This window comes from Patagioenas fasciata, chromosome 2 (assembly GCF_037038585.1).
Source record: "Patagioenas fasciata isolate bPatFas1 chromosome 2, bPatFas1.hap1, whole genome shotgun sequence".
Classification (NCBI taxonomy): Eukaryota; Metazoa; Chordata; class Aves; order Columbiformes; family Columbidae; genus Patagioenas; species Patagioenas fasciata.
This window is the reverse complement of record NC_092521.1, coordinates 66,531,706-66,551,180: the sequence shown is the minus strand read 5'-3', so window position 1 is coordinate 66,551,180 and position 19,475 is coordinate 66,531,706. Positions and strand designations below refer to the sequence as shown.

Below are 19,475 nucleotides of genomic sequence, written 5' to 3'. Positions count from 1 at the left end.
ACTGTGCATAGACTGTGAGAAGACTTAATAGCAACTGAGAGAAATTGGAAATTATCATTAGCAGGAAGATATTGGACATGACTGGTTTTACTGAAAAATAGCCAAGGGATTCACAAAATTGAAATGCTGAAGTGACTGGGTAAAATGCTGGGAAGAAAGTAACATTTGATTTTTTGAGCAAAGAGCTCTATTTACAATTCTCATGAACTGATATTTTAGCCAACAAGGAATAAACATGTACAGAGGGTGTCTGGTGTAGACCCCCAAATAAGAACATAAAGCCTTTTTGCATGACGGATAAAGGCTGTGTGCCGCTTTAGAAGATTTAATCCCAGGGGATGCACTTTACTGATTTCATGGTAGCAAAACATACTAGGGATTTCTAAGGGAAAAAAAAAAAAAAAAAAAAAAAAGTCAGCTGTGTCTGACACGATCTAATAAGCAGTTTGGTGCAATTCTCCATTAGGCCTCTTTTTATTTAAAATAAGCTGTTACCTGGGCATCTGTTATGCATAAACAAAGGATAGTACCTATGAAAGAAGACATTTCTCAGTGCTGAGAATTGGAAAGAAGCAGGTTTTACAAAATACATGTATACATCATGTTGAAAACTTATAAGCATACAATATGGAAATTTTGGATAGTATTGCAAATGGAATATTTGAAAGTTTCAGAAATATAGTTCTTTGTTAAATCTAAATTTAGCCTCAGTGCATCTATTGGACTATTGCCTTTAATAACATGAGTTTTTTGCATTATATTCCCTGCTTTTTTGCAAAAGATATGGAAACTGTCTTTGTCATGCCTCAGTGAGTATACAGGAAGGATTTTGAGAGGCTTACTTTGCCTAATCCTCATTGTTCAATATATGGCCTTATTTACTTCCCCATAGTAAATCCCTAGCCTGAAAAATAAAGGTTATTTTCCTAGCCTTTTCTTTTAAAGGAACTTGGATATTACAGTGTCTTAGTGCTTCCCAAATATTTATCATTCTGTCTTCACAGTATAAGCACAAAGGAAGAGCACCCTAGTCTTACTGACAGGAAATGCAGTGACAAAAAGATTGAGGTCAGAAGTACCACATTATTAAATACTCTAATTTGAAGTGTAGCTTTGCTTGGTGTAAATGATACCCAGCAATACTCCAGCCTTCTGCAGTTCAGGCACAAGAGCTGGGATTCATTTGACCAAAGGTGGTCACCTTCACACCAGAAATGCTCAGATGGATGAACAGTCACCCCAAACTCACATTACAGGCAGAATGATGCACAGAATGATGCATAGAAAGGATCTCCTGCCAAGCGCCCCAAAAATGAGGAAGGTATCATCAGAGATCACCTCTGAAAAGTCTGCCTTAGGTTTCTGGACAAATGGTGGTAAATCTTGTTTTCCTGGGCCTGATTTTGGAACTGTTTTTGTATCCCATGGTGCTAGCTCCATGACATGGCACTTCCTAGGTGTGTTTTCTTGACCCAGCTCCCCTGCACTTGACTTTCTGGTGGGCAGTGTGGGCACTGCCAGCAGCTGGGCTGAGCCTCCCATGTGAGGACCAACCTCAAGTTTTATGCTGAGTGGAACTGTGCAATAATTCTTTCCAACCTGTGCTTGGAAAGAAGCAAGGAGGTGCATTTGATGCTTAAAATAATACAAGCATGTTTGCTGCTGCATCGGTAACACAAAAGGATATCAAGCAGTTGTTAGTAATATTCAAGGTATTAATCCTTTTGTACCATATAACTTGGACTCAAGCTTTCTTTCAGACTGAGTTCTTAAAAGCTGGGAAATTGCTTAAAAAAAAAAAAAGAAAAAGCTGATGACATTCCAGAGACAGTGTGAGTGTGTGTGTTAATATCGTGCCAATATTGTGAAATAATCCAAGTGATCCAAGTAGCTGTAGTCCTGGTAGCCAAGCACTGGAGAATATCACAGAATGATACAGGATACAAACAGTGAAGAATGATTTTCTGTGAAACAGATTTTGACAAACTTGGTATCTGCTGCAGATCAGGTTGAGAATGGTGAAACATCACTTAGCATATGAAATTCTGATTAAAAATAACATTATACAAAATCAATATGGCACCTGTTCCTGTTGGCATCCTAGGAAGATCTGTTCTTGGCATCATGATAATCAGTTTTCTGGAAGAAAATAAGTTGCTGGTTTGCGGATGACAAAGAAACTGCTGGACAGGTCAGTCGTACAAATAAAGCACATGGTTGGATTTATCCTAATGGAAAGTCCGGTGCAGAGGAGCAAAGGAGGAGGTCATGCTTTTAAGCAGAATGGATCCAAAACACAGTGCAGAGGATTCCATAAAGAGGCAGGCACGGGGACAACAGACTGGCTGGTTTGCCTGTAGGGACTGGTTCTCCTGACCTGCCCAGCCCTCGGAAGTGGCCGATGCTGAGGTTGCTGCTGGTGGCCCAGTGCTGACAGGTTGCAGAGTCAGAACGGCCAGTTCACACATAAAGTGGAGGAAGGAGAGATACCTTGGAAATCCCTCCAAGAATGATCCTTGAGGTGAAGGAAAGTCAGTCTAATTATTTATTAAAAAGCAAAATGTAGTGATTAATCTCAGTCCATGTGCATGGGAGAAGATTGCTGACACTGTCTCCCCTTCAGGTAAGGAGGACATGATAAGAATAAGAGGTTGGAAGCTGGAAAAAAGATAAATTGTTACTGAAGATGAGATACACCTCTTAGCAAACTTATCAATGCAATGGTTAATCCAGAGATGTGGTGGACCCTTCATTACTGATACCTTTAAGTCAACACGGCTGGAAGTCATTCTGAGGGAAAGGCTCTAAAGCAGTGAGTGTTATTGAGGCCTTTTAGCCCAAGGTCAAGTCATGATGATCTTAGAATTTATTAACCTATGAAGATTCTTTCCAATTTATTGCATAGATGTCACTGCCACGTATGTGATATAAATTAGATGTATTAGAATTATCTTCAAAGGTTTTCTGTGAGTGACTTCAGGAAAATTATGCAAATGTATAAAAAGTGAGGTGCCTAAGGCAGGGTTAAGCAAAGCTTTGCATTTTGCCAGTAATGCTGTCTGCATGGGATCCACCTGCCATGAAATGTGTGGTGACCTGTGTCGCTTCCTGGGTCTCCTTGATGGGCTGTGGGCAAGAGTCTTTGGGTGGGTGAGCAGCATGGATGTGTTCCCGGGGGTGGGGAGACACACTGGGAGCGGGGCAGAAAGCCTTGGACAAGAGGTGGGATGCGGGGGTAAGTAGGTGGGAGAACAGGCGTGAGAAGGGGTCATCTGCGCCTGGCTACTCGCAGAGTTGTGGCAACCCCTCGGGGAAACTCCAGTGTGCTGCTGCAGCTTTAGTGTTTCGCAGCCGCCCCTTCTGCGGGGTAAAACAAACAAACAAACAAAAAACAATTAAAAATCGCGACTTCTGCTCTGTCAGAGCGCCCGGCTCCCGCGTTGTCGCAGAGTTGCCCGAGCCCGAGCTGTGCGTGTGCGGGGCTGGCGGAGCAGCCGCGCCGGAGTGGCAGCGTGTTCGCGAACCGCGTGTGCGCGGGGGCGAGCGGGCGGGCGCGCTGTGGCGGCGCGGGGCAGCGCGTGTGAGCGGGTCCGCGCGGGCGCGCGCGCTTTGCCGGGTCGCGCGTGGGGCGGCCGCGCCTCCGCGCGTGGGGAGAGCGCGGGCTCCGGGGCGTGCGGCACCTGCCGGTTGTGCGGGTGGGCAGCGGCGGGAACGCCCCCCCGCGGCCCCGCCGCCATCGGCGCTGGCATTGGGAGCTCCACCTGGAAAAGGTGCCCGACCCACGGGCGCTGAATGCTGATGCTGTGAGGGAAGCTCGGCCCGGCCCGGCCCGGCCCCGCTGCTGCACACTTTGCTCTGCCCCCGGCCGCGGGCTGCCCATCCTCGGCGGTTCTGCCCGACCAGAAGGACGGGCGCTAGGCGGCACCTCCCGCCCGCGGCGGGGGCTGCCCGGCCCACGGGGCGCCTGCGACCGCTGTGCTGCCCCGGCTCCCGGGGAATGCGGCACTAGCACCCCCGCCTCGGCTCGGCACCGCTCCCCTCCTCCCCGGCTCTAGGGGGGGCTTTTTCCTCTTCGGCGTTTTCTGCTGGAGCATCCTTTTTATTTTTTTTCCTTTTCGAGGAGGAGGAGGGGGGAAGGAGGGAGGTGTTCAATGAGCGCTGCTCGGGCCCCCCCTCCGCGCCTCAGAGGTGCTGTCCCTCCCTGAGCGGAGAGGGGGGAGAGCAGCCGGAGAAGCAGAGGCAGGTCCCGCTCCCTTGCTCTGCCCCTGGGGAGCGAGGAGGAGGGTGGTGGGGAGTGTGTCTGTGTGTGCGTGGTGGGGGTTTATTTATTTATTTATTGTTCCTGGTGGTTGCAGCTGGCAGACCTGGGAAGGAGTAGGCGCCATTGCCAGAAGGATTATTGCCAGGGGAAGGGGAGAAGGCAGTGGAGACCCCGAGGCTCCCGAGGAAGCAGAGAGAGGCGGCTCTTTCCCTCCCGCCTTGGCTTCTGCCGCTGGGAGATGCGCCCGGACTGAGGGGCTCGGCTCTCTTCCGCCGCTCTGTCCGTCCCCCCCCACCCTCAGTTCTCCTCCTCCCTCCTGTCCAGCAGCATGCATCCTTCTCCGCGGAGACCGGCCGCTGCCACCTCCAACCCTGCCATGCTACTGCTGCTCCTGTGCCTGGGCTGGGCGCCGCCGGGCTGGGGCTGGACGCGGGGCAGCTCCCGGGGGGCGGCCGGGCTGCCCCCCAACGCCACCACGCCGATCTCCATCATGGGCTTAATGCCGCTCAGCCAGTCCGAGGAGGACCAGAAGAGCAAGATCGGTCGGGGAGTGCTGCCCGCCGTGCAGCTGGCCATGGATCAGATCCGCAACGAGTCCCTTCTCAACCCGTATTTCCTGGACCTGCGGCTGTACGACACGGAGGTAGGGACCGCCGCGGGCCCCGTACCGCCGGGCGCAGGGGGAGGAGGCGCCGCCGCCCAGTCCCGGGGCACTGCGGGCGGCGGGGCGCAAGGGCAGCGCGGACGCCCGAGCCGGGGCTGTCGCTGCCGGCGGAGCCGTGCGCGGGCACCTCCGAGCCCGCTCTGCTGGCCCGGCGCCGCAAGCCGCCGGTGGATGTGGAGGGACCGGCGGTGGAGGGAGAGGAACTGGAGCTGGCGGGCCGTACTCTGCTCGCCCCGCATATCCGGAGCGGCTCCCCCAGCAGCCGGTGCTCGCCCCGCCGCTCGCCCCTCGGGCGCCCCTGCCCGGCGCGGCAGGGGCCGCTTGCAGCGCGGGGGTGGGCGCGGGAGGGTGCCCGTGTGTGGGAGATGTCTGGTGGCGGCTGGGATGCGCTGCCCTTGGCACCCACATACGCGGCTGCCTCTCGCTGGCGCTCCTTCGCCCAGCAAAGCTGCGACCACATCGCTCTCCCAGCCGCTGCCCGTTCAGCAACAGATGCACGCCGGCCACTTTACTCCCCTTCCCCGCCGCCGGGCACACGCTGCTATCTCGATTTATGCCATGCACCGCCGGGACGCGAAGGGCAGCGGCCGCAGGAGGACGTGGGGAGGCTCTGGCAGGATTTCGCCGGGTCTCCCTCTCCTCCGGCTGGGACGGCGGGAGCAGCTGGACGCCCGCCCTTGGGGTGCGCGGTGGGCCGCGGTGGGGCTCAGGCGAGATGCACCGGGGCGCGGAGATGCTTCTCGCAAAGAGTTAAATTTGCAGTCCCTCTCCCCGCGTAGCGCCCGGCAGCGCGGAGGGATGCTTGAGAGGTGCCCGGCATCGGAGCGCTGCCTGGGGCCGGCGGACGGGCCGGGCTGGGAGAGGAGCCCTGCGCGGAGCTGCGCTGGGAAACATCTTCACTTGGTAGAGAGAGAAGCAGGGAGCGAGGCAAGGGCTTGGTTAAGTGGGTTCCCACCGCCAACCACTCACAACTGCATTTGGTTTTGGTCACAACTTCAATACGCGGGTGTTTGCGGAGGGTACGTGCTGCTTCAACGTCGAGGTTTTCCTGAAGATGGCAGCCGTTTCTTGTGTAATGCTGGTGTCGGGGCTCATTTCCAAGACAACCCCCGGCAAAGCAAGCGACTACTGAAAATTTTCCTGGCTATGATTTAAGGAAGCCCCTCTCCTCTCCGCTTCGATTCTTGAGATCCGGGGGGAGCCAGCTGAGAGTAGCAGTGACAGGCTGTACTGCTTTGTGACAGTGTCTCCATCCCCAAAATTATTGCAAAAGCCTCTCCTTCTAGCGTGGCTGCTTTTTATTGACATACATTTGTCGTAGTTTATTTTTTTTTTTTCAGATATCTCTTAGCAAAAATGCATGGAGGGCAATAGTGCTGAAGCGGTAATTTGGGAGAAAGCATGCTGCCATCGTGTTGCGTTTCGTGAACAAGAATGAGATATTCAAAGGGAATACAGGCGAGATCAGCCTAGAGTAGCTGTTCGTTTCCTTAAAAAAATGAATCTCAGGGAACTCTGCAATCATAATAAAAAGAATTGTGGGGGATTTTCTGAATGGCATTACCTGTTTCATAAAGTGAGGTGCTCGTTAGAAGAAAGTCACAGTTCTCCTAATCCTGTTTCCATTCCATTATTCTATTTAAATCTTTACCTTAGATGAAATTGTTACAAATATAACACATGCATAGGAAGTAGAGAAGCCTAGGCGAGATCTTCCTTCTTCATACAGTAGCACCATAATCAATAAGGTGCTGCACTTCATTGCAGACAAAATATTTTGAAGTTCTCCAGATTTGGGGTTCTGAACAAGGTAGTTAAAATATTCAGGAAAAAAATGCCCTATTTGTTCTGGACTGAGTATCGGTTTCTTAAAAAGTACATTTTTACTGTTTTGTACTCTAGGGATGCAAAGAATCAGGGTCATGTTGCCAGTTTGCTCTGTAGCTTTGAATGCTTTTAAGCAATTAATAAATGGATGGTTATGGAATGCTAAGTCAGGTGAATGCATATATTTGAAGTTCGGTTGGATCACTATTGCATGCTTAATAGTGACAAGTAAATAACATAGTGTTCATGAAAAGCACTAGACTGACTGCACCAAAATGGAATAGACTAATGGCTGGGATAGCTGTTAAATACATAATGGCAGTGCAAACTTTTTCATTCGCTTCAGACATTACCTTATTCCTTCAGTGCAGTTACCGTAAGCAGAAGGATAGATGGCTCATCATGCCCACTTGGTCCTCAGCCTATTTTCCGAGGTTGCCAATAAATAGATATGCCTGAAGGGCCTGGATCTTTATCATTGCATAATCACAGACTAGGGAGTCGTTCTTTCTCTCAGGGCTTTGCAGGTGGTGCTTGTGACATTGTTGGCTCTTGAAAAGAGAATGTGGAGCCTTGAACACATGGGATATTTTAATAGCTTGAGAAATAATTGTAGTATATTTATAATGCTTAGGAAATGTATGGCAGTGATTCAGAAACTCATATATTCTTCCTCACATCTTTCCAAAATCTCTCATTGTTGCAATCTGATGTTTGTATTGCAATTTCGTGTAATATTTTCTCTTTAAAAGGTCATGAAACATAATAATGAAAACAAACATTGGATTTTTTTTTTTATTATGCATTCAGGTAGTTTTCTGTGAGGATTGAACTCAGCATTTTGTTTTGCTTGATATTTCAGATTTGTATAATGAAGCATTATAGTGCCTTTTCTTTCTGATCAACCATCTGAAGAAGTGCGATGTGCTTTCTAAGTTAGGCTATTATGTGTCAGCTCTTGAATTCACTGGCCTTTGACGACATGAGAAGCAGCCCTAGTGTTTTTCAAAGCATTTAAACTGAATTAAGCACTTAAATACAATCCCTAGTCTATGTCTCAAGCAGTTGTGTGAATTACATCTTTGTAACAAAACATGACCACAGATCACAGCAAGTATATAAAAATGTGGAGGCTTCTGTCTTGTGTATTTTTGGTGGTTAAATGTATTTGGAGTTCAGTCCTGATCCGGTCTGGTGAACTCTGTTTTGCGACCCCCTGGGCATGCCTTAATCTATTTGGGCTCAGTCAATACAACAAAGCTCAGGTGTAGGCATTTGCAGAACTCTGGTTCCTAATAGTGACTTTAATTTGTGCTGTTCATTTCAATGAGAGGAGGAGCAAACTCTAGATGAGACTCTTAGGGAAAATTTCATAATAGCGTTATTTTAGAAGCTAGAGAATTTATCAAGTGATCATCTGTAAAGAGCCTCATCCAAAACCCATTGAAATTAATGGCAGTAATTCACTGATTCCAACGGCCCTTGGACCAGCTCCTAGAAGTTAAGGGTGCTTGATAGTTTATGGCTTTGGATCAATAACAGCAATATAATATTTCTTCTTTTTCCCCATCCCTGTGATTATAACTTTAGTTGGTCAAAAATGCAAATAAATGTTTTGCAAAATAATGAAGTAAGAAGCTCTGGATACACTAGATGGAGTTCACAACTTCATGGAAATCGGGAAAGAGGATTTCTGCTTAAGCACTCTGACAGACAACTATTGGAGGGGAAAAAAGGCAGAATAACCCTAAAATAAAGCAATTCAATGTTCTAGTACACAATATTATCAGTTTCAACTGTATTTAATTTGCATGAGGCAAAAACTGACCATGCAGAATCTAGAGGAAGAGGCATAATGGAAGAATACAAGGACTTTAATGGAAGTTGTATATTTGCCTTTCTACATCTGGACATCTTCCCTTGAAGATGGCATTTATTTTCTGATTTCTTTTAGGAGCAGTGCTGCAAGTGGTGCACAGAGAGGCTGATATTGTTTTGAATCTAAACATGTATAGTCAAGAAAGCTGTGCAGGCAAGTTCTGTCACTTGTTTCTGAAGATCAAAATGAGTCTTGAAAAGCTGAAAAAATACCTTCCAGAAGTGAGTGGGGTTTATTATCACAAAGAGGGAAGACTATTCATACTATGGGGATGAGATTATTTAATTTTCTCTAACTACTACAAGTAGTGTGTGATAATTCTGATATAATCTCATATTTGTTTAATAATACTAATACTTTGAAATAGAAGGTTGGCATAGAAGGGTGAGCTCTGGAAAATGCACATGTTCCATGAAATCTGAAGTAAAATATGAACTTATTGATATTTAATACATACTTGCCCACTCCTTTAATTCAGTAGAAAGTGCCTTGTTTAGTTTATCTGACAGGAAGTTACAGTATAGGCATATTATAAATAGACCTTCTCTTTATTTTCTTCTTTTACTAAAAAAAGAAAAAAAATCTGTATTTTCAGTGAAACCCTCCCCCCTCAAAGTTTAAGAAAGTTGTACAGGCTGTGCACCACTCTTGATCATTCCTACCAGCTATTCTAAGTTTAAAAAGACACTCAGCCTGCAAATAAAGACGCCATTTCTGGAAAGTCCAGTCATTAGTGTTGTCGACAAAGTCGACCCATGTCTTGTTCCTGCAAGCTGAAGTAAGAGTCACATTTACTCTTACTAAGGATGGGGATTATATTCTGGAAACAGGAGAGCAGGTTGGTGTCAGTGGTGCAATAAGGTGTCTATCCAGGAGCAATGGAGCTCAGTGTTCAGTAGCACCTGGTGGTTGTCAGAGAGTGACAAAGAGCTACTGGTTGCCATCTGACAAACTCTGCCCTGACAGAAGTGAGCAAGCGCACCCCTCCAGAACAAAATCACACCATGTGCAGGTTAGACCAGTTGTCTTAGGAGGCGCAGATTCAAGTCACTCCAGCAGCAGCTGGGTTTGCATGGGGAGGTATGGTGCACCAAAACCAAGTTGGGACTCTGGGGGGTGATCCCTGACACGCTTGTGAATGCTCTGAGTCCTGAATTGTCTGGAGCCTTGCTTTGCTTTTTAAAGTAGTGCTCAAAATGGGAGAGATGTTGTCGTGGTCATGTAAGAGTACCAGTCCACTGAATACATGTCAGGGTCTAAAAGTGGGCCCCATTTACAGCAGATGTTTATTCTTGTATCATCTCATGAGCTTGTGTCTAGCATATGTTGAAGTGGTTGGGTCACTTCTTACATTTAAATATTACCAAGTACTTGTGCTGTCTGATATGTAAAGAGTAGCATTAAAATGCAATACGCTGTGTGTATGGATGACGTTCACCGTCTACTCTGTCTGCTCTGCTGGCAATGTTCTGCTTGGAAGGGACATACTTCTTCAAATAGTCAGTGTGCCCTTTGACTTTTGCGTAATACGGTTCCATTTGTGCCATACCCTCCTTTTGCTCTAGAGTTTTGTAAACTTGGGAATAATCCAGAAGTTAAGTGTTTATGTTAATTCTATGCTGGTTTCTCTGCTGATGCTAAGATGTGGGTGGGGAGAGGAGAGAAATCATGTGTTCACTGCACCCACTCCTCTGGGTGCAGATCCCAGACCTGCAGAATGTATATCCTCTATCTCTGCAAAGAGATTAAAGCCAATGTATCACTTTCTGGCATGTGTCTTGCAATTTCCTGTATAACTTATCCTATGCATACTGCAAAACACACTGTAGCAGAATCTTTTGATTCAAATGCCAAACACACACCATCAGCAGGGAAAAGTTATTTTTTTGGATAAGTCCAGGAAGTCCATTTGAAGAAAGAGGGGGAAGGTTCTATCCTCTGATATGGTTATCAACCAGAGTGAATTACTCAAGTTTCTGGAAAAGATGGGGTGTAATATCCTGGTGGTAACTGTGAAGAAAATATTTGCGATAGGAAAAGGGAGAAGAAGGAGCCAGGAGCGAGAGATTTAATGACGAGACTCACACAACAAGTTGTCAGTGTAATATTTATATTGTTCTAATTACATACACTTAACTATTTGGGATGACAGCATAAATAGCATTGCATGTCAAGGCTACAAAACGCTATCTCACAGTAATGATCTGAGCATGGTGGTGCATGCGTGTCTCAAGCTCTGTCGTTTGCTTTCAGTTTCATTGCTTTATGGACTTTTTAATGGTGGATGGTGAAATAACAATGCATTTGAGCAAAATGCAGAAGCTGGGAGCCAAACAACTTTTTCATGAAACTCAAGTGGAGGTCTTTGCTGTTGCAGGGTAGAAGATATTTTTACTTAGGGAGAGATGAACCATTGCATATGGAGGTCTGGCTCAGAGAATCAAGTGGTGCAAGTTAACAGAGGAAAATCCTCCATGATCCATTTTGTCTCAAATAGTTTTTGGAGCAGCTGGGGTGAGCAGAGAGGTACATTGAGGCCAGTCAGCACTTGTGTGACTCAGTCCTGTGGAGATGTGTGTTGATACGCAGCAGCGCCATATAGTCCAGAAGCTCTATGTCAGGCTGTGGGCTTCCAAGCTGAGAGGGTACAGTGCACATACATCACATTTTTTTGAATTTATTTTTGTACTAGGAATCCTGGAACTAAATTGGTGACAGACCTTGAAGCTTTCTGGAAGCCAGATGCACTGTTCTCTGATTTGTAGGTCTAGCAGACCTAAAGGGAGGTTTGCAGTACCTTTCTGGTCCCCTGGCTCCAGCATTAATGGACCAGTAGCCTGACTCCTGAAGCAAACTGGTTCAGCCACAGCATCACTCTGACTTAAAGAAGGCAGTGTCCCTAAGAATAGCTGGAATATATTTTTGGTCATGCTGTGTCTCCCTTTGCCATACCACTTACACTTGTGGGATGACAGAGTTTTCTTTCCTAGGCAAGGATTCCTCTATTTGCAGAGGATACACTTTTTATTTTTCTCTCTTTTTTTTTTTTTTCCCTTGTGATGTAATAGCCATGTAACCTTATTGCCAAGTTGGTGATTGATGTCCAATTTCTATGCTGATAGCTTTTCATTATCATTGGCCTTTAGTTCTGACAATTTTACCTGTAGTATTTTCCACATAAGTATTCTCGAACATGAAAATGAAGGCTAACAAATTAAAGGCAAATATCCACCTTCACTCTGAAAATAATAGTAATAAAGAGCATAGAATACAAGGGCTAATTCAGCAAGGCTGTCCAAATTGTTACTGAGGCTTCTGAGAGATGAAGGCCCAGATAATGGACTAATTGCTTTAAAGTGAACATCACAAGTTTGAGGGATAGGATTAGAAAACATAGGTTTCCTACTATGGCCATTATGCTTCTCTTAAATAATTAATGACTATTAAGATCAGAGGACCATTAGGATTATCCAGCTCTTACAATATAGGCCGTATATTTCATGTAGGGATTTCTACCTGCCCCACTATGAACTAGATTATGTATTTTCGAAAGCCCTCCAATCTTCAGGATCCCCCCAAATCCTCCTTCCTGGAAAACTTTTCTCTCCGATTGGCTTGAAATCCCTTTAAAAGTCCACTGCTATTTCCAGCTTAAACTCTGCTGACCCTGTAACTGCTGATGCTGTGAGTAGCAGCTCTCAGCTCCTGCGTGTTCCACTGTCCCTGCGATGCCCTCTTGGCTGCAGAGCTGGGAAATCACTGGCAAGGTGGGCTGTGCGGGGTGATTAAGGCTTTCCAGCTTTTTATGGCTATCCAGGGGATCCAGCCTTGTATGAAGGAGTCTGATCGATCAGATCCTGCTGGAATCTGATTTTCTTGCCTTCTAAAGATTGTCCCTGACCAGAAGTGAAAGCCTTGTTAGCTTGCTTCTTGGCACGACGGGTCTGCTGGATTCGTGTGCTCCTTCACTGAGTAGCCGGTTTTGCAAAATATCTTTTGAATTCTTGGCTGAACCCCATGTTCTTCTCTACATGCACCTTTTTTGTAAGACCATTTTGCCGTAATCCCCATTAGAGGAGCTCGTCTGTCTGTCTGGTTAAGTTATTTCCAGAATTTCAGGTTTTTTGATTAAAGAAACACTGCCTTATATCTTTAAAATAATATACTTGTTCAATCGTTTGTTTCCTTAAAGTCATTATGTATTTCAGTTTACCATTTGCCTATGGTGGCCCTCAGCTTCTGCTGCATCTTCACTGAACTACAGAATTATGTGAAGATTCATACACACAATAGGTGTCTAAGTAACCATTTTACATCCAAAACCTCCAGGGAGAAGTAGCAAGAAGTCCCTTTTGGGATGTTAATTAACTTCCTTTCCACTGTTTACTGCTCCTGCTTTCACAGGGAATTTGATGTTTTCTCTAGCAAAGAACACGTATCTTTACAATTTTTACTCTCTCTATATAAAGTCACAGTTTTTAAAAGATTAACAATTAGTGTGGTACAAAATTGAACACATAACATTTTTCAAGCATTGTGATTATCAGACATGCACTCGTGTGTGTCTTAACAGCATCATATAGAGATATTTTAATGTACACATATAGTATAAAAATATTAAGTTCTGCATTTCTGTGGGGTATTTCATGTAGTTTTATAGTTCTATAAAAGCACCTTGGGTTTTGCCTTCCCCTCTCCCCTGTGAATTCAGAGAGCCCTAAATATTAATAATTTACAGGAGGTTGACCAAGATAGAGAGCCAACTTTCTCTTTTTTTGCCCCTTCCACTTTCTTCCTTTCTAAAAACTAAAAGCAGTATGAAATTCCATGTTGTTGGTGAGAATCCAGCATAGAGGGATGTGCTAGTGGCAGGAAGATTTTGTGCAATGTAGTAAAAGAAATTCAATAGCAATAGCTACCACTATGTAGAGAAAGCTCCCTTCCACTCCTAATTTCTTGCTGTGAAGAATGCTAATGCTATCAGCTCCAGATCGCCTTTTATTTTTTCCCCTAAAAAACAACAAAAAAAAAGAGTTTCAAGTTATGTCCCTGAACTGAAGATTTGCTTTCCAAAAGCACTGAGTGATTTGCATTTTCTGTCAACATCAGTGGGAATTGCTGAATGCTCAGCACTTTAGAAAGCCAGCCCACCTATGAAAATGCAACGTGCTGCTATGAGGGGAGACCTAGAATTGCCACTTTTAATTAAGACCAAAGGCATTCATAGTTACTTGCTTTAAAGTTTTGAATTGCCTGGTGGAATAAAATGCAGATTTTGTTCAGCCTTTGGGATACAGATCCTTTCAGGATCAGTGCAGTATTATCAGAATTAAATAACTTTTAGAATAAGAGTATTGCATCTCAAAGATCTTGTAGTTGAGAAATACGCAAGGTACGGGTATTTTTAAAAAGAACAGTCATTCAAAAAATAGTCGTTTTTGTAATTAACACATATCTCGAAGTTGTATGTTTGACCTTGGCAAAAATAACAGCTTGTATGATGTAAACAAAAGGAGTGACACGGTGGGAGTACTGTGTCCCTAGGGCCTTGTTACTCAGGGCAGGTCTACACAACTGGCACAATTATGTCACTGGTGGGTATCAGGAAGTGTTATCTCAATGTCAGTAGAAGCCCTTGGTGCAGTTACAGCATCAAACAGCTCTTTCCAGCTGACCTAATAAAGGGTATTTCATTTTAAGGGAATAGTTTACTGAAGGGTTGGAAGTGTGCTTTCCTTGACCAATATGTTCAAAAGTTTGATATTATTAGAAATCGTTTTTTCACCCATTACAGAGCAAGTTACAGATTAAGGTGCCTCTGGACATGACACTAGATAGACTGAGCTGCCTTTTTTTTTTTTTTTCTTCTTTTCCCATTCCCCAGCTTTTTATTCTTCTGAATATTTCAGTTTGTCATCTTCATTCTCGAAGTGCTGCCACTAGAATTTGATCTATTACTTCAGGAATAATCTCACTGATGCTGTATATACAAGTAATTTTATCTCTTTTCTTCAAGCCTTCTGTTCAGAATGCAGGAAATGAATTTGATCGTTGTGCTGCAGTGCTGGAGAAGAGGGAAAGGAAGCAGAAATGATATTTTCAGGCTACCTATCGGGAGTGAGGCACTAGGATTTGCAGAAAAAAAAGTTTTCATTTGCCTTTTTCAGGTGAATCTCACCAGCTACAAGCAAATACGGTCAGTCTTGGTAGGGCAGTCAGAAGTAGATAGCCTAGTCATTTGGGTAATGCCATGAGAGGTAAATAGTTTTAGCTGCATAGCTGGCTACTTAAGTACTAGAGAGAGTTCAGAGAAGAGCAAACAAAGCTGGTGAGGGGTCTGGAGCACAAGTCTGATGAGGAGCGGCTGAGGGAACTGGGGCTGTTTGGCCTGGAGAAAAGGAGGCTGAGGGGAGACCTGGTCGCTGTCTACAACTACCTGAAAGGAGGTTGTAGCATGGAGGGTGTTGATCTCTTCTCCCAAGTAGCAAGTGATAGGATGAGAGGAAATGGCCTCAAGTTGTGCCAGGGGAGGTTTAGATTGGATATTAGGAAAAATTTGTTCGTGGCAAGGCTTGTCAGGCATTGGAACAGGCTGCTCAGGGAAGTGGTGGAGACACCATCTCTGGAGGTGTTTAAAAGGCGTTTAGATGAGGTTCTTAGGGACATGGTTTAGTGCTAGAGCTAGGTTATGGTTGGACTCGATGATCCCAAGGGTCTCTTCCAGCTGAAATGATTCAAAGATTCTATGAGTCTATGTTAGAGCAGATAGTGGTGTCTCAATATTGAAGCTACTCTTGGCATAGGTGGAGGCTTGATCTTGATGTAAGAACAGCAGTTGCCATCCTAAATAAATCATAATGGTTTCCAGTGCATAACCAAGGTTTCTTAAGGTGTGTGAGTGCTGTGCACTCTAATTACACTGCACGATTAAGCAGTAAGAGCAGAGACACATGGGACAAGAAGGGTGAATGATAACCTACTTTGAAAAAAACTAACATTTAAGGCTAGGATTAGAACATCCTATAAATGTTAATGGGTGTTACTCAAGGGGGAGGAGGTTTTGTGTGGGAGGCGTGAGGTGACATATAGCTTAAATATATAGCCAGCCTTTAACACAGTTAATACACTCCATAGTCAACCTTTTACATGAGCTAATAACTCTTAAAGTGATTTATGGTTCAGAAATACTGATCGGGGGATTGAGAACTCAATTGAAAATGCTATAAAGGCAGAGGATAATGTGGTAAGGAGGACAATACTGAACAGATTACTCCTTTTGCCTTTAGATTGTATTTACTATAGGTAATACATTTATGCCAGGTGTTCGGGTCTTTTTAAGTTCTCAGGGACTGTGCTCCTATGAGGGAGCACAATTTCCTCCTACAGTTTCCCTCTCTGAAAATTACTCAGTTTGTGCAGATCTCATGAAGGAAATGCCAACAGTGAGTCATCTGGTCACCAGCTCTGTCCTAAACTCTTGCAAAAGCTATACCGATCCTTATCATGCTAAAAAACAAGCATCTACCTTTGGTAAAACTATAGTGAGGAAGGCAGGGTTTAATATGAAATGGACTTGATTTTTCTGACACTGAAATAAAATTTCAAAATTAGTACTATTTCAAATAATTGTGGAAATTCAGCTTCAGATTTGAAAAGTGCATGCAAGATGCAAGGAACTGACTTAACAAATTAGCATTTTACAGATGTTTTGTTAGCAAATTCTGAGGGTACTGAGTAAATTCAGTTGAAAAAAACTCTGTCTCTGGATGTGTGGCAAGGGCATAACAGTGTGCTTTTGTGGGTGTTAAGCCTCAAGAGATGATATTCTAAATCTGAAAATTATACCTTCACGATCAATCACATGCCTGGCAAATATGGCTATTTTTTTAATCAAAATGAAAACAGATGGGTATGTTTTGACACAAGTATTACAGGATTAATTAGCAATAAAAATACTATATAAGAAACAATTGTCTATTTAGATAGCCAGATGTTTCTATCAGGAAGCAAATTTTAAGTAAGGAAGTAACATGAGCCTGCTCTAGTACGTGATCTTGTTTGTTTCTTTGCCAGATGTGGGTTAAATGGAGCATTGGTGAGTAGATCTAAAAGTAGCACAAGGAGAAAAACCAGACTGGTCTGGTTGAAACTAGTCACATATCTATAGAATGAGGTGATGCTCCCTAACATGTATGTCCTTCTTTAAAATGTATGTCCATCTATGTGGTACTGAAAATGATTTCATAACCTCTGATACTGCATTGCTCTCTCATGAATTTGAAGCCATTGGGTGAGCAATGAGGGTTGAATGAGGTGTGGTGGCAGATTTGTTTTTTTGAACACAGATGAGGATACTGAATATTCAAATCACATTTTTTTGTTACCTAAATACAATTCAAAGCTATGACTCATGGAACCTCGTGTTCCCACTCGGTTGGTGAAAAGATTGAGGCATAGGACGAAGAGCAGTTCAGAGCACCGTAGCTGCTGAGATTTGGCAGCATGAATGTCTCCCGCTTTCTTCCCCTCCTCTCTCTTGGTGTAGTCAATGTTGAAATAATGCTGGTAAAGAAGGCTGGTCCAAGGACTCTTCACTAACAAAATCCTGGTTAAGCCTCTAATAAAGGTATTAAATGGGATTTGAGCAACGTCTTGGCCTATACTGGCCCTCTGCTCAGGAAAGAGTTTCATCCTGAGTTTAAAAAGTGTTTAAAATGTATATTTTCAATAATCACATTACAGAATCAGAAGACTAAGCAATGGAAAATACCTATTAAGTCATTGTGTTAAATTGTTGCTATGCAGGACTGCGCTAGCAGGGTGTACTTCCTACTTACTGTTGTGCCCAGCTATTGTGCTGAATTTCTCAGTCTAGGGAATTCCCATAATAAATTTTGACCCTCCTGCATTTGATGTGGGCAGAGCCTTCTACAGGAAGAAAAATAGTATCCGCTTCCCCATGCAGCCTTGCTGCTTTGTGACTATAGGCAATGGTGATGAAGAAAAGCAAGGGAAAAGCATCAGGTATTTCTATTTCACTTTGTGTTTGTGTCCAAGAATACATGGAGAGGAGTAATAATTGGTTGGGCTCTTTTCTTGCCCACCCAGTTGCACAAGTGAGTTGGTAGAAGAGTTGCTGTGGACAGTTAGTCATAAACGGAGTGTATCTCCTACTTGGAGCTGTTCCCTGCCCCCAAGGCAGACATTTATTGCTTCTTTATTCAATATTATTTTGCTTTTTTAACTGTTACTTATCTATTTACTTCCATGCCCTCACGCCATGCAATATATAGATTGTAGTTATAAATTAGAATGTTCATAATTAGACTTTATTTGGAGATTTTCTGGAGAAGCTTTTTAGTTGCACATCAGTTTCAAAATAATTTATTGACCTGGAACACTGTTTTGAAAATTAAAATTAAAAAAAAAAAAAAACAAAACAACCACCCTTTCTGCAGCAAACCAATACTTTATTTTGAAATGTCAACTATTCACAAAATAAATTGCTAAGCTCTGAACATATAATTTCAAATTTGATTTATACCAAATCAGACTTCTGCCTATGAGCCCTTCCATGTGTTTTCCTTTCAGATTACTGAGTCACAAAAACCTTTGAGGTTTTGGGTTTCCATCCCAGCGTGGCACAGGGCATTTCTTTTCAAATCTTGAATTTCCACAGGATAGGAAAAAACAATTTGTTATTCAGCTGTATGTATAATGACACTGAGCTGAAAATCTGAGTTTTTTATTCTTCTTGGACAAACAAGCCTTTCCCAGGCCAGATGATCTTTCCTTCCCTGTCCTTGGGTTTGGCTCTTGCATTTCCTTCCCTTGCCTATGGCAGCATCCCAGTAGGTGTCGGGGGCTTTCTGTGCATGGGGGTGATGGGGAGAGCTGGCTGCTTGTGTGGAGGGAAGGGATCACCCAGGTGGCTGATTACAGGGGGTAGGGCAGCATTGATGCTGTGAAGGAGGCAGGGAGGATGATGCCTGAGGGGTGAGCTAGGCTCTGAGTGTTGGGTAACAGAGATACAGGTTCTTCTTCAGTGCGGTGGTCCCGTATCTGTTCCCTTCTCCTCCTGGTGAGCTTTGCTTATCCTGCAGCAAATAAGATTTTCTCCAGCATTAGTATTTTTCTCTGCATTTCTGCATGCACAGCATCCATTCCGTTTGGTAGCCTGGCATATTACTTGGAAAGCTGCAAATGGTGTGATGAAATCACTTAGCTAGCTGCAACAATATGTGAAATGCCTGTCAAAAGCTGTGTGACTGTGGATGGGAGGAACAGTCCTGAACTCTGTGTATGCTCAAAACTCACATTGATTTTAAGGGAAGCATGGGGTTTCTGAGAAAAGCAGAATCAGACAGAGGATATACAGCTTTTAGCTGCTGCACCTTTTGCACTAGAAGTATATAAAATATTATCAATACTCAAGACTGAGTATTCTCTGTTTGGTCTGTGTGAAGCCAATTGAAAATGTGATATGTGAAAGATAAAACAAACTGAAACAATCTTCAACCACTTTGATCAATCCCTAGAATACCCTTTTTTCAAAGCAATCATACTAGTTTGTTTATTGATTTGTCACCTATGGATGAATATTTCTGCTGCAGAAATGTTTTAAATTACACATGTTTAAAATTAGACTTGGCAGAGCAATTTGCCTAGAGATTATTCTTGTGAAGTATTGATTCACAGCACTGCTGTGAGCTGGATTACTGTCCAAATTGGAAAAGCCAGTCGTAGAGAGGTCTTTATCCTTTAATAACAATTAGCTTCTTTCTTAGAGGGACACAGCTGACTGAAGCGAAGGAAAGCTGCAAGATGTCGGGCAACCAGGGAAT

General features: G+C 44.1%; 1 protein-coding gene across 2 annotated transcripts in view; it reads left to right on the top strand.

Moving 5' to 3' along the window:
* Positions 1 to 3,684: 3,684 nt before the first annotated feature.
* Positions 3,685 to 19,475, top strand: part of GABBR2 (gamma-aminobutyric acid type B receptor subunit 2) — a 490,383-nt gene continuing 474,592 nt past the window's right edge. Inside the window, exons 1-2 of one of the 2 annotated variants that reach the window (XM_071804339.1) lie at positions 3,685 to 3,770; positions 4,356 to 4,904. In XM_071804339.1, the coding sequence (XP_071660440.1) occupies positions 4,590 to 4,904 (315 nt within the window). In that variant the 5' untranslated portion in view covers positions 3,685 to 3,770; positions 4,356 to 4,589. Of the gene's footprint in view, positions 3,771 to 3,839; positions 4,905 to 19,475 lie in introns of those variants that run through there. The other variant, XM_065832356.2, reaches the window with a different exon arrangement.